General features: G+C 52.6%; 1 protein-coding gene across 5 annotated transcripts in view; it reads left to right on the top strand.

The window, feature by feature from the left end:
* Tpcn1 (two pore segment channel 1) overlaps positions 1–14,636 on the top strand; it is a 58,079-nt gene extending 43,443 nt beyond the window's left edge. For 4 of the 5 annotated variants that reach the window (XM_057764553.1, XM_057764552.1, XM_057764554.1 and 1 more), the window contains 14 exons: positions 374–418; positions 3,898–3,954; positions 4,031–4,084; positions 4,541–4,613; positions 5,647–5,754; positions 6,516–6,587; positions 7,061–7,150; positions 7,932–8,047; positions 8,619–8,665; positions 9,390–9,458; positions 9,550–9,634; positions 11,041–11,180; positions 11,361–11,441; positions 12,746–14,636. In XM_057764553.1, coding sequence (XP_057620536.1) covers positions 374–418; positions 3,898–3,954; positions 4,031–4,084; positions 4,541–4,613; positions 5,647–5,754; positions 6,516–6,587; positions 7,061–7,150; positions 7,932–8,047; positions 8,619–8,665; positions 9,390–9,458; positions 9,550–9,634; positions 11,041–11,180; positions 11,361–11,441; positions 12,746–12,868 — 1,160 coding nt within the window. In that variant the 3' untranslated portion in view covers positions 12,869–14,636. Of the gene's footprint in view, positions 1–373; positions 419–3,897; positions 3,955–4,030; positions 4,085–4,540; positions 4,614–5,646; positions 5,755–6,515; positions 6,588–6,821; positions 6,854–7,060; positions 7,151–7,931; positions 8,048–8,618; positions 8,666–9,389; positions 9,459–9,549; positions 9,635–11,040; positions 11,181–11,360; positions 11,442–12,745 lie in introns of those variants that run through there. The other variant, XM_057764556.1, reaches the window with a different exon arrangement.
* Positions 14,637–14,677: the final 41 nt, after the last annotated feature.

Here is a 14,677-nt window from a genome sequence, read left to right as displayed (position 1 = left end):
AATAAATAGATAGATAGATAGATAGATAGATAGATAGATAGATAGATAAATAAATAAATAAATAAAAGAAAGTTAAACCAGAGGCTCACATCACTGTTCTTCATGGATTCATCACCCTTTAGTTCAAGGCCAGTTTTTTTTGGTAGTTTTTTTATTTTGTATTTTGGTTTTGGTTTTTGTTTTTTCAGGACAGGGTTTCTCTGTGTAGTCCTGGCTGCCCTGAAACTTACTCTGTACACCAGGCTGTCCTCGAACTCAGGGATCCTCCTGCCTCTGCGTCCCGAGTGCTGAGCGCTGGGATTAAAGGCGCACGCACACCCATGCCTGGCCTACTTGGACATTTCTAACCTCAACATCTCTTCTCTTCAAACAGGAATTAACATCCTTGTGAAGTCCAAGGCCTTCCAGTATTTCATGTGTAAGTGTACGCCATCACAGCTCCGGGCCCCTGCCCTTCTGAGTCCTTTGTTCTTGAAGGTGAAAGGGCAAGAGATCAGAAGGCGCCAAGCACGTGGCTCAGGCACTGGGGTCTATCCAGGCACACCTGGATTGCCATGCTTATTGTGTGTGGTCCCTTCTTGGTCTTCTGGATGCTCGGTTCAGCTCTGTGTCTCTGTTGTAGACCTAGGTCCTTTGGGACCACAGTGGTTAGCTACGGAAGACGGGGTCTGTTTTCTCTGCCTTCCCCCATGTACTTACCCCATATCTGGTGCTTGTGTTCATAGCTGCATGTGATTCTTTGGGGGAAAGGAATTCTAGCCAAGCGTGGTGGCTCATGACTGTGGTCCCAGCACTTGGGAGGCTGAGGCAGAGAGATTGCCGTAAGTTTGAGGCTAGCGTGGGCCAACACCAAGACTTTATCTGAAGAAAATAGACTCAGGCTGGAATTACCACTTGGTGGTAGAGTCCTCGCCTGGCATTCAGGAAGCCCCAGGTCCATCCCTGCATCACACAGAGGTCACGGTAGAGCAGCAGTTCGGGTCCCCGGCACATTTCACGTGCTCAGTGCTCAGCGAGGCTCTCAGACCATCCACAGATTCTGTCTAGCAGGCGAGCTCTGATTCCTTCTGGGAGGAAGAGATGTTCATAGGCCACAGTTTGAGTATAGTGCTCATGACTGATTCCAGGTTTCCCACAGTATTCAGAGGCTTGATTTAAATCAAGGAGGCAGAAATCCATAGAAGCCAGCCTCCTGGGTAAGGTGGATCTTCCTGGACCCCATCATCAGTAAAAAGCATGCCGTGCACACTTATTTTCATTTTTATTTTATTTATGTAGGTTTTATTTTTGAGACAGGGTCTCACTCTGGAACCCACTGTCCTACCGTTTACCCTTTATTCCAGGCTGGCCTTGAATTGCAGGGTCCTCCCATTTCCGCTGCCAAAGCATTGATGTGAGGCAACACATAGGCCTTTAATCCCAGCACTCAGGAGGCAGAGGCAGGTGGATCTCTGTGAGTTCGAGGCCAGGCTGGCCTACAGAGTGTGTTACAGGACAGCCATGACTACACACAGAAAACCTGCTCGAAACACCGCCCCCCAAGCCCAAAATAGACAAATTATGAGTCTATGTTGATGCTTCATTTTCAGCCTCGGGGTGTTTACCTAGCTTGTTACTCTGATATATATTATTCTCAGTCTTAACATGAGAGTCCCCTGCAACATAAGCACAGGACCTATGACCCACGGTATGACCCTGCGTCACCTGGAGAATCGCCTCAGGACACACACTAGTTTGCCTAGTGTGCTTCAGGTCACCAGAAATAGGTCCTGTCTATTATGTGGGCAGGTCGCCAACTGCCACACACACACATTCGTCTTTTCTGTTGTTGTATTGAGACAGCCCCGGCTACTCTGAAACTAACAGAACGCTGGCCGCCTCAGTTTCCCAGGTGTCCGGATGAAAAGTGTGTGCCACTACACCGTTTTTTTTTATTTCATTTTATTTTGGATTTGTGTGTGTGTGTGTGTGTGTGTGTGTGTGTAGATAGATAGATACAGATATACGCAATAATATATATAATCGGGGGCTGGAGAGATGGCTCAGAGGTTAAGAGCACTGGCTGCTCTTCCAGAGGTCCTGAGTTCAATTCCCAGCAACCACATGGTGGCTCACAGCCATCTGTAATGAGATCTGGCGCCCTCTTCTGGCGTGCGGGCATACATGGAGGCAGAATGTTGTATACATAATAAATAAATCTTTAAAAAAAATATATATGTATATAATCAACAGTATGTATAAATTATTGATTTTTATTGAGCTCTACATTTTTCTCTGCTCCTCTCCCTTCCTCTCCCGTCCCCTTCAACCCTCTCCCAAGGTCCCCATGCTCCCAATTTACTCAGGAGATCTTGTCTTTTTCTACTTCCCATGTAGATTAGATCCATGTATGTCTCTCTTTTTTTTTTTTTTTTTTGTTTTTTTTTTTTTTTTTTTTTTTTTTTTTTGTTTTTTGAGACAGGGTTTCTCTGTGGTTTTGGAGTCTGTCCTGGAACTAGCTCTTGTAGACCAGACTGTTCTCGAACTCACAGAGATCCGCCTGTCTCTGCCTCCCAAGTGCTGGAATTAAAGGCGTGCGCCACCACCGCCCGGCTCATGTATGTCTCTCTTAAGGGCCTCATTGTTGTCTAAGTTCTCTGGGATTGTGATTTGTAGGCTGGTTTTTGGTTTTTTTTTTTTTTTTTTTTTTTTTTGCTTTATGTTTAAAAACCACTTATGAGTGAGATTATATGATAATTGTCTTTCTGGGTCTGGGTTACCTCACTCAAAATGATATTTTCTAGCTCCATCCATTTGCCTGCATATTTCAAGATGTCGTTATTTTTTTCTGCTGTGTAGTACTCCATTGTATAAATGTACCACATTTTTCTTCATCCATTCTTTGGTCGAGGGGCATGTAGGTTGTTTTCAGGTTCTATCTATGACAAACAATGTTGTTATGAACATAGTTGAGCACCTGTCCTTGCGGCACGGTTGAGCATCCTTTGGATATATTTGGTAGCATTTTTATATGCTTTCAAGTCAAATTTTCAAAACAAATTATATTATAGATGATATCCATTACCTCCCGATGGGTAACTTTTATTGTGACTTATCCTGCCTCAAAAAAACAGTATATGCGTATAGCTTCTATCTTAAATACTTAAGCACACTTTAGGCACCCTTCCCCCACTATGGTGTGTTTCAGTGGTTAAGAAAGAGTAGATACCATTGCATAATATCACACAGAGAGGGACCACATGGTCTTCCGTGCCCCTTGGCAAATGTATCAGTCTATTCGAACAGTCACCGCCTCCCATCATAGACATATTTCCATGTCTAGTTGCTGGTCCTGGGGTCATTTCCAGACGTGTGAGTGCTGGGTGGAAGGTTCATACATATGTGCGGTGTTACTGTGTTTGTGCTGGCATTTTGAGGAAAGCAAAGTTTTATGTTTATTTTATGAGTAGGACTGTTTTGCCTGCCTGTGTATCTGTGCACTGCATATGTGCCTGAGCACTCAGAGGTCAGAAGAGGGCATCAGATCCCCGGGACTGCAGTTACGATGGTTGTGAACCATCATCTTGGTGCTGGGAACTGGACCCAGGCTCTCTGCAAGAGCAACAGGCGGTCTTAACATCACACAGTCAATTCACAGTCAGACAAGCTCATGCCATCTGTGTTGACAACTTGGGCTCATCTGAACTCAGTTGCTATAGTGACGCAAACTGTGTCATCAGCCATTCCTGGCCGTTTCCTAAGGGCAATGTCGGTCAGTAGTGAGAGCTCTAAGCAGAGGAGGGATCCTCCGGGGACAATGTGTGGCCTTGGCCTTTTCTGTTCACATCCTGTGGGTTCTTGCCCTGTAGGCTGGCAGGCCGGTCCCTCTGACTCCCTCTCCTGGCTTCTCTATTGCAGACTTGGTGGTAGCTGTCAACGGGGTGTGGATCCTGGCGGAGACATTCATGTTGAAAGGTGAGCTGCAGCAGGGACCTCCCCCTGCCCTACTCAAAGCCCCGGCTGACACAGCCGCAACATCTTTGTCTTCCAGGTGGGAATTTCATCTCGAAGCATGTGCCCTGGAGTTACCTTGTGTTTCTCACCAGTAAGTGTGCTTCCTGACTCTGCCCAGCTGCTGGCTTAAACCCAGCTGTGAGAGCTCTGACTGCAGCATCTCATGGCTCACCCCTAAAACAGAACCTTAAAGGACCCCATCTTAGAGGTTTAGTCTGACCTTCTTACCCTGTTTCAAATCCCTGGATTTGCCGGGCGGTGGTGGCGCACGCCTTTAATCCCAGCACTTGGGAGGCAGAGGCAGGTGAATCTCTGTGAGTTCAAGACCAGCCTGGTCTACAAGAGCTAGTTCCAGGACAGGCTCCAAAACCACAGAGAAACCCTGTCTCGAAAAAAAAAAAAAAAAAACAAATCCCTGGATTTCTCACAACCCTCTACCATGTCCCTCAGCCCGGCCTCCCTCTAGCTGTCCCCGTCACCACGTCCCTCAGCTGGCCTTTAGCTAGCCAGGCCCAGATCAGCCCCTGATGTTTTCTTCTTCTCTTAGTCTATGGAGTTGAACTGTTCATGAAGGTGGCTGGCCTGGGTCCTCTGGAGTACCTGTCCTCTGGATGGAACTTGTAAGTCAAGCACATGGTCTCCCTGGGGCTGAAGTGTTTGTGGCAGCCATCCTCTCCCCCCACCCACACCCAAAGGGCAGGCAGCCCTAAGGACACACTTGGAGGGTCAGAGAACAGCAAGTTCTGTCTGCCTATGATTCAAGACTCCTGGAGCTCTTACTTGAAGCCTTTAGGGCCACCCACACCAGTTCTCACTGGTCCCCAGGGCTGGCTCTTAGTCATCAGACTTAATCTCTCCCATTAAAACCACAAGGGCTCTGGGCATGATTAATCCCAGCCCTTGGGAGGCAGCAGCAGGCAGCTCTCTGTGAGTTCAAGGCCAGCCTGATCTACGTAGTGAGTTCTAGGATAGTCAGGGCTAGACAGATAAATCCTGTCTCAAAAAACAAAAAACAAGGGCTGGAGAGATGGCTCAGAGGTTAAGAGCATTGCCTGCTCTTCCAAAGGTCCTGAGTTCAATTCCCAGCAACCACATGGTGGCTCACAACCATCTGTAATGAGGTCTGGTGCCCTCTTCTGGCCTGCAGGCATACACACAGACAGAATATTGTATACATAATAAATAAATAAATAAATTAAAAAAAAAAAAAAAAAAAAAAACAAACAAAAAAAAGCAAAACCCCCAGAACCACAAGGGCCACAGAAGGTGTCACTTCCTCTCGGCTGGCAGTGAAAGAAGCCAGAGCTGGTGCGCCTTGAGTTCCTGCCTGTCTTGAGTCCCTCAGTGTGGCAGGTCCCAGTGTGACTGGCCCTCCAGAGGCTACTGAGGCCAAGGCTTCTGTCCTGTGCCTAGAGCAGCACCATCTACAGAGGCCGTTTTCAGGCACGTGCACCCTGGGGTCAGAATGCCAAGACTGAAGGGTAGGCCTGAGCTGTGGCTGGGGGATGGCCAGCTGGGCGATGTTCATTGTCCTGTGGACTGTACCCCGTGACTGGTCAGGACTCTGAGGCCGGCTAAGAGCAGGGCTGCCAGAGGAAGTGGTGGAAGGGGTCCGGGATGTCACTAACAAACTGGCTTCTCCCCTGGCTCCAGGTTCGATTTCTCAGTCACAGCATTTGCCTTCCTGGGACTGCTCGCACTGACACTCAACATGGAGCCCTTCTATTTCATCGTGGTCCTACGTCCCCTTCAGCTGCTCAGGTGACCTGCAGGGAGGGCTAGGGAATGGGCAGTGGGTGTTGGGTGGTGGGAACCCTTGGCTCAGCCGAGGTTCACTGGCTCGCATGGGCCCTTCAGGATAGGGGCACACAGTGCTCTTGATTAGTAGAACAGTCCGGCCTATGGCCCAGGAAGAGCCACACTGCCCACTTGCCCGGTCTTCAGTTAGGGGGTCTCACCTTTGAGGACTAGAGCGATGTCCCAGGCCTCTGCTCTCGCCTGTCTCAACCTGTCTGCCCTTTGCCCCTGGCATCCCACTTGCCTACCTGTCTTCCTTGGGGTTTGGCTCTCCAAGCCTCAGGAGTCAGGGCTGCTTTACTGCCAAGGGGTTCTGCCATGTCCCCACTCCCTGCCATCCAAGAGCAAGTCCACTGTGGCTCGTCCCTTTTTTGCACATCCGCCTTTCTTCCCGAGGGTCTCCGAGTGTGACATCCCCTTTCCTGGTCTTGTCCTGTCTGAGCTGCTGGCCTCATCTGTCCCCTCCAGTGGGGGACTTGCTGCTTTTTTTAAACCACACTATACAATATGAGGCTGGCACGGTCTGTAACTCCTCCGCGGGTCTTGGCCAGGTCTGCCCTTACGGTGCCACATTTTGAGTCTTGAGCTCAGCTTCGCAAGGTTTCTCAGCCTCATCTTCCCGTGGGGAGAGGAGGGCTTGCAAGGTTCTGGTCCGTCTGACGAAGTGGGCTGAGGCCGTGCCCCTGCCTCTGCGGTTCCAGCAACACGGTGCTCTCATCACTCAGGTTATTTAAACTGAAGAAACGCTATCGCAATGTGTTGGACACCATGTTTGAGCTGCTGCCACGGATGGCCAGGTACTGCCCGCCTCTCAGCCTACAGGTCCAGGCGGTATGAGGCTCGTGTAGGGGTTCAGGGGAAGCAGGAACAAGGAGGAATCCCAGGAAGGCTGGATTCAGGGAGTCTGGGGGGCTCTTCAAAGAGACAGAATCTGGACCATAGAGGTCCCCTCGGCAGTGCCGACCTGGCTGAGCTGTCTAGTGGGGAGGGCAGGGAGCTGTCAACTTAACCACCTGTGTCTACGTTCACAGGTAAGGGGTCACCTGTGAGCCTACTTTCACAGGTAAGGGGTGCATCTCTGGTTAAGGGGCATCTGTCCCTAGCGTCCCCCACCATGAGCCACGCGGCCCCTCCCCTGCAGACACTTTTCGGTGGTCACTTGGCCAGGGCTAGGGGCATGCCTCCCGCAGTCAGTGCCGGGGGACCAGGACGCGCTGCAGCTACCGCCCCCCTCACCCACCCTGACGGCCCTGTCCCTCTGCCTCCCCAGCCTCGGCCTCACACTGCTCACCTTCTACTATTCCTTCGCCATCGTGGGCATGGAGTTCTTCAGCGGGCGACTGTACCGCAACTGCTGCAAGTATGTGCACGGCGCGGGCGACCTACTCCTAGGCTGGGCACACAGAGCCGAGGGACAGTTTGGGAGCCAGTGTCGCCCATCCCTAGCAGAGCTCAGGCCTCAATCGACACACCCCTCCTCACCCCTCTTACGCTGTCCAGGAGAGCCTGGGACCTGGCAAGAGTCTAGACAGATGACCCTGGCAAGAAGATCACAGGGATGAGGGATGAAGAGCCAGGTGACACCTCTGTGGCCCTAACCCATCCCCTCCTCTCTAAAAGGATATGAGCAAGGTCCACTATTGATATGACCTTGAGTACTGATAGGTCACCGGTGACCCTGGTACCAAGAGCCCATAATGATGGTCCCCATAGTGCTCAAGTACACACCCCAGACCTCCCTTCAGGGTCCGTGTACCGCTCAGCTGGGGACTCAGGACATAACCTTGTTAGCCAGCTCCCTGGTGCATGGGCGCCTAGCTTTTACAAATGGCAGCATGGATTTTAACAGAAGAGTAGAAACCTGGAGTGTGACAAACAGGGTCCCCTCCAGGTGGGGCAACTGGGCCAAAGCTGGCGTACATGGGCAGTGCTCCAGAGAAACCTGGGAGGACAGAGAAGGCCCCCAATTCTCACTACCTCCAACTCGACCTTTGCAGGGTGCAGGCACACCAGTGATTACTCTTAGGGTAGGATATGGGTGACACAAGGAGACCCCTAGTCAGGCCTTGTTTTGCATGTTTGTCCCAGAGAGGGTGGTCAGTCATCTTGTGACCCTCCTGCCCTCTTGTGCCCTTCGTCAGCTCCAGCACGGTGGCTGATGCCTACCGATTTATCAACCACACGGTGGACAATAAGACCAAGATAGAAGATGGCTACTACTATCTCAATAACTTTGACAACATCCTCAACAGCTTTGGTGAGTGAGTCCCGGAGGGTCCTCCCGGCCTTAGTCTCTCCACTCTTTGTAGCCACTGAGCGTCCTTCTTGGGGTCCCCTGAACTCACAGCAGTGTCGTGCGGTTGGAGCACAGGCAGATCCAAGCTCGCTCAGGTGCCAGACCTCATCATGACTGAGAAGGAAGAGGTCCTAGCCCAGCTGCAATGCCAGCATGGCACACCTGCCTTCAGTGCCATCAGAGGGAACCCAGCACAATAGCGCTGTTTCAGTAGTCAGGCAGCCCCTGACCGAGGCCCCAGGGCTCCTCGCTACTCTCTGGTTCCTTGCAAAAGCATAGGAGGGACACAATACTGGCGTGGCCTTTCAAGAGAAGGGAGAACCCCCCATTGCTCCCATCATACACCCAGTTAAGTCTGCTGCTCGCTCCGCTCCTCACTACCAGCTTCAGCCAGACCTGGCCCAATGGGCTCTTCAGGCAAAGGGCACACTTTTCGGAGGATGGGTTGGGTGACAGGTGCCCCTGTAAGCAGTTACTCGGGGGCAGAGAGGGCCTTTGACATTGGCCTAAGGCATGTCCCCTTCCCTTGCAGTGACCTTGTTTGAGCTCACAGTTGTCAACAATTGGTACATCATCATGGTAAGCTCTGGGCCTCCCCCACCTTTGTCCTCTCTCGGGGCTGGGGTGCATTTCTCTTACAGTCCCCACAGGGTGTGGGGTCCTTTATCATGCTTTAGTGGAAAGCCCCAGTGTGCGCACCACCCCTGGCTCTGTGCTACCGGCTGTCTCCCTTCCTCCATGCACCGTGACAGCCTCTGGGCATCTGACCATTGGTCAACGGTGCGACATGCCAGGCCCTGTGGTGTTGCCAGCTGCTTGGGAGGATGAGGCAGGAGGATCACTTTAGTTCACAGATTCTGTTTCTAAAATAAAGAAAAAAGGGCTGGAGAGATGGCTCAGTGGTTAAGAGCATTGCCTGCTCTTCCAAAGGTCCTGAGTTCAATTCCCAGCAACCACATGGTGGCTCACAACCATCTGTAATGAGATCTGGTGCCCTCTTCTGGCCTGCAGGCATACATGTAGACAGAATATTGTATACATAATAAATAAATAAATATTTTTAAAAAAATAAAATAAAGAAAAAATATGGTGAGGGTGGGAGGGTAGGAGCAGGGGGGAGACCCCCCCCCCCCCGATTCTTTAAATTCTCTCCAGTCGAAGACTTACCTGTGCTGACCTGGGCTCCAGTCAGCCATGCTGGAGAGGGCCGGGGGCTGATGCTACAGAAAGGAGTACTCAGATCAGGGAGCAAGAGGAGATGGTGGCTAGTGCCGCCTGTGGGCTCACTCTCTACTCTCTCCAGGAAGGTGTCACCTCACAGACCTCCCACTGGAGTCGCCTGTACTTCATGACCTTCTATATCGTAACCATGGTAGGTCCCACCATCATGGTCCCCTGGGCTGCAGTGTTGGAGAGGAAGGGCCTCATCTAACGCGGCCGTGACATTGTCTTTCCTCGGCCAGGTGGTGATGACCATTATCGTGGCCTTCATCTTGGAGGCCTTCGTCTTCCGCATGAACTACAGCCGCAAGAGTCAGGACTCGGAAGGTCTGTGCGGGTGTCATTGCCCATCTGCTGCACCCTGTTATCTCCCCCTCCCCCCGCCTGCTTGTCTCAGCTGTATCAGCTGTCTGGCTTTGGCTAGTCTGTCTAGGTCTCATTTGTAGCTGATGTTAAAAATCTAATAGCCGGGGCTGGAGAGATGGCTCAGAGGTTAAGAGCATTGCCTGCTCTTCCAAAGGTCCTGAGTTCAATTCCCAGCAACCACATGGTGGCTCACAACCATCTGTAATGGGGTCTGGTGCCCTCTTCTGGCCTGCAGGCATACACACAGACGGAATATTGTAAACATAATAAACAAACAAACAAACAAATAAATAAATAAATGTTTAAAAAAAAATCTAATAGCCGAAGGGCTGGACAGATGGCTCAGCCGCTAAGAGCACTGGCTGTTCTTCCAGAGGTCCTAAGTTCAATTCCCAGCACCCATATGGCAGCTCATAACCAGCTATGATGGGATCTGGTGCTCTCTTCTGGCCTGCTGGCATACATGCAGACAGAGCACTCATACCTTAATAAGTACAGAAATTTTAAAAAATCTAACAGCAGAAAAATGCTTACAACTTCTAAATGTAAAACAAGTAGCCACCATCATTTCTGAGTGGAGAAGGCTGTGGGAGGAACACCCCTTGGTGTCCTTCCCAACCCTGGACAACTTTGACTGGCATGTACCACTGAGCCTTCTGCCAGCCAGTGCCACGGTTCACCACAGCACACTCAGACCACCACGGCTCCCGATTCCCATGTGTGAATGCCCCTTGCAGAGGTAAACAGTGTCCTTTTCACAGCCCAGCGGCCTGGCTAAGCTCAGTCTTCATTCTTAGCCCAGCGGTAGAGTTGTTTCTATACACATGTGCAAAGTCCTGAATTCCAGCCCCAAACTAAAGAAAGAAAACCAAACCAAACACCACCAGAACTGCCCACCCACCCCTACTAGTTCTTAAATCGATGTGGTGTCGAGCTAGGTGATGTTATATATGTTCGCTAATGTGTGTGTTTAGAGACAGTCTTGGATATAGCTGAGGCTGGCCTTGAACTTGCAGTCTTCCTGTCTGTGCATCCTGAATGCCATCTGATATTTTTCTGTTTTCTTGGAGACTCATGAAGCCTTCTGTGAGATAGGTGCTCAAATAGCCCGAGGTAGCCAAGGCTGGCCTTGAGATAGTCCACCCACCTACTCTCCACACCTAAACCCCGAGATTATCATACCCTGCTTCCCCTGATGCCCTGTGTCCCCTGTAAGCTGTTGGCTGAACATGATTTCCTGACATTAGTGAGGGGAGGGGAAGGAGGGACCACAAGTGGCTGGGACAGGAATGGGTGCCGCTTGAGGGAAGTGGCAGACTCCACAGTGGGAGAAAGTGGTTATGGGACCCAGCTCTCCCCACCCTTAGTGGACAGTGGCATCATCATTGAGAAGGAAATATCCAAGGAGGAGCTTCTGGCCATCCTGGAGCTTTATCGTGAGGTGCGAGGTGCCTCCTCTGACGTCACCCGGCTGCTTGACACCCTCTCTCAGATGGAGAAATACCAGGTAAGGGGCCGGAGACTCCACAGTTGCCAAGGGGAGGGGCCTGCCATCTCAAGTTGGTGGCATCCTTGCAAATATCCATGGGGTAGGAGCAGCCTCTGTGGTACAGCCCTAGGGCCCAAGCCCAGGTGAGCCCATGCCATCTGCAGCCACACAAACCTCACAGCCTCCATTCCTCCCTAGCAAAATTCCTTGGTGTTTCTGGGACGGAGATCAAGAACCAAAAGTGACCTGAGCTTGAAGATGTACCAGGAGGAGATCCAGGTAGGGGCGAATGAATGCCCTGGGGGGGGGGGGTCGGAGGAGATCCAGGTAGGGGCGAATGCCCTGGGGAGATCCAGGTAGGGGCAAATGAATGCCCTGTGGGGGGGGGGGTCGGAGGAGATCCAGGTAGGGGCGAATGCCCTGGGGAGATCCAGGTAGGGGCAAATGAATGCCCTGGGGGGGGGGGGGGGGCTCTTCTGGTGGAGGGCCTGGGAAGGTTCCATGTCTTCCCAGGGACTCAGGACTGAGACTTCACAGCCTTGACATTTTGATATATTCCTGGGTGGCCACTTTCCCATCCAGCCCACTGCATGGCCATGCTGCCCCTTGAAGGCATCCAGTAACCCTGTGGTTCTTTCTAGAGATGTGTGAGGGAAGAGACCAGGCAGGCCCTGAAGGGCCTGCTGCCCACGCAGGGTGGTTGGTGGTTACTTCCCTCTTCCTGGCCCCCCGACACCCCCCCCCCCCCCCGTTGCTCGATGGAAATAAGCTTTGCTGAGCTCAGGGCAGTGGGCATTTTGACTGGGGGACTTCCTTCCTTCCTTCCTCCCACCATCTCCCAGTCTCACCATGCCTGCAGCTGTTGTAACATGTAAACAGCGCATGCTAGGCAGCATTGCCCTCCCAGCAGAACCCGGGGCCTGAGCCCTGCTCAGCTCAACTTCCTCTGGGGTTTCTGGATTTCCTATGCAACAGCTTCACTAACACAAGAAGTTGTGGTTGGAGGCCACTGAGCGCTGGCGCCACAGACCCCACCCAAAATGACAGAACAGTAAGCCCCACAGAGCAGCGGGGCAGCTGCCTAGGAGAGGCCAGGCAACTCCCATCCTCCCCCAGCCTGCCAGCCCACACCAGGCTTCAGTCTCCCCTCTGCTAACGAGGGAGCGCAGCCATGGGCTCACTTTGGAGACTGTGGCTTGGGGTCTGGTTTTTAAACTATGAGGGAACTGTTTAACACTGGCCCTACCCCAGTACCCCAGGCCCTGGGAGTGGCTGACTTTCTGGGTCACGCTGGGAGGTAAGCAACTGTGAGCTTAAAGGCCCCTGTGACCCCTCAGAGGGCAGCAGAAGCAGTGTCTGAATGGAGGTGACACTGCCACCCACAGCCTCTGAGCCTGGAAAGGCCTGAGCTCCTGCAGAGCCCCTGTGGGCCATTGTCCCTATCCCCTGGGTGGTGGTGGGTGGGATCCTGGCTGCCTCCGCTGACCTCACCTAGCGCAGGCTCTTCTGCTGTCCCCCACGTCAGCTGGGGGGAGTGGTTTGGAAGGTGAGCCACCTCTCAGCAGCACTCGCCTCTGTCCTAGGAGTGGTACGAGGAGCATGCCCGGGAGCAGGAGATGCAGCAACAGCAGCTTAGGGGCAGCGTGCCTGGCCCCACCACCCAGCAGCCTCCTGGCAGTCGCCAGCGTTCCCAGACCGTCACCTAGCCGGGCCCCGTGGAGCCAGCTCTTCTATGCAATAACACCACAGTATTATGTACTACCACGTATGGAACCCGTGTGTATGCAGACACACTCATATATGCACATACTTACACAGACAGAAAAAGACTAGCCGGGACTGGTTTGAACCGCCTTGCTCTGTCTTCCTGAGCTTCAGAAGTCGGCTCGGGCTAGAGGACCAGGCCTGACTGAGCTCTTCCTACCATGGAAATCTCTGGAAGCCCTCTTCTCCAGAAGCCCCTTAAACAGGCTGTGCCATCTCAGCAATGCCAGCTTTCCTGGGACACCAGGTGGGCCTCCCTGCTGCTGCCTCGGGCCCCATCCCCGCAGTATCCCCAATAGTCCCCACACCCATCACAGGTGTCCATGTCTGGTATTCCGGACAAAACCACTAGGAAGAAACCCCACCGCCTGCAGGACGGCAGCGTCTGTAGGTGATGGAATTGATAGGAGGTCCCATGTGGTGGGAAGCCAGGCCCAGCAGGAGGCCCAGGGAATTTGACCCAGGGTAAACCGTGTCCCTTCTGGGAGTGGCTTCTTCAGTAGAGTTCATTTGTGCTGAAGGCTGGGGAGGGAGCCGCAGCCTAGGATCCCTCACTGCCCATCACTGCAGGCTGGCACCGCCACTGCACCATGGACTCTGAGGCACAAGGAGGACTGGCCTCCCCAAGGCTCTCATAAGCTAGGTAGCTGGGGTAGGAGGGTCAGGTAAGCATTCAGCCACCTCCACCTCCTGTGGTCACTTCATCCCACTGTTGTGTCCATCAAGGGATGAGGTACAGAGCAGGCAGGCAGGCAGGCTTGGGGAGAGCTGGGAAAGTGTCTCCTACCTCCTGGCACCTCCAGCTAACCTGCCTTCCATGCCTGTTACTTCTTGGGACTCAGAATGAGCATGCATAGGTCCTTTCATGTTCTCGCAACTGCAGGAGACAGAGCTAGGCCCAGCACCCGACTCAGCTGATCCTGGGGCCAAGCTGGAAAGCGGGTGTTTTCACTCTGAAATAAAGCACAGCCACCCCCCCCCTCAGGAAAACCACTGCTTCCCACAAGCAGTCAAGAGACTGGTAGCATCCCCTTAACTCTGAAAGGCTCTTTGCCTCCACTGGAGCTCAGCCTGGACTCCTGAGCCCTCTCTCCGGAGAAGCAGCTTCATTTGCATAGCTGGGTGCCTTAGCTTTTGTGTATGGGCATTTTGGAAGCAAAAAGAGGGGAGGCCTCTACAGAGGGCCTGGGGCCTCTGAGCATCCTGGTTCTAGGCCTTCCTCTACCCCAGAAATTGTTAAGTACACCTTAGCGTAGGTGAGAAGGGCCCAGGTGTGGGGAGCAGTCTGGGGCCTAATATGAGGTACCAGAACCCCTGGGTTTAGCACATACCAGCCAGGCGCCAAACCCCACCCAGTCATGTAGACTGGGGACACCTATCCCTACAGGGTCACCTTGGGCACACCAAGCTGACTCTCAAACTTGCTAAGCAGGGGACAGATGGATGTGGCCCAGGCTGTGAGCTGAGATGCCCTGGGACCCTGTCTAGCCCAGATGCCCTTCCCTCAGTTCAGCTGAGTGGGGACTGGGGCTCAGTCACAGCCTAGCAGGGGTAGCTATGGAACCATGTTCTTCCCCTCCCCCACCCCAGCCTTACTCCACACCATGCAGACAATCATTTTGTATGGATCAGGAACCACGTCAGAAGGTTTTATACAATGATTTGCTACCTGGAAGCCCACTGTACCCAGATTTCAATAAACAAGCCTCTGCTTTGTAGATGCTGCTGCCTTTAACTTCCAGCTTGCGGGC

Source organism: Chionomys nivalis, chromosome 3 (assembly GCF_950005125.1).
Source record: "Chionomys nivalis chromosome 3, mChiNiv1.1, whole genome shotgun sequence".
Lineage (NCBI taxonomy): Eukaryota > Metazoa > Chordata > Mammalia > Rodentia > Cricetidae > Chionomys > Chionomys nivalis.
The sequence above is the reverse complement of the archived record's forward strand: the minus strand, read 5'-3'. Positions and strand labels throughout refer to the sequence as shown.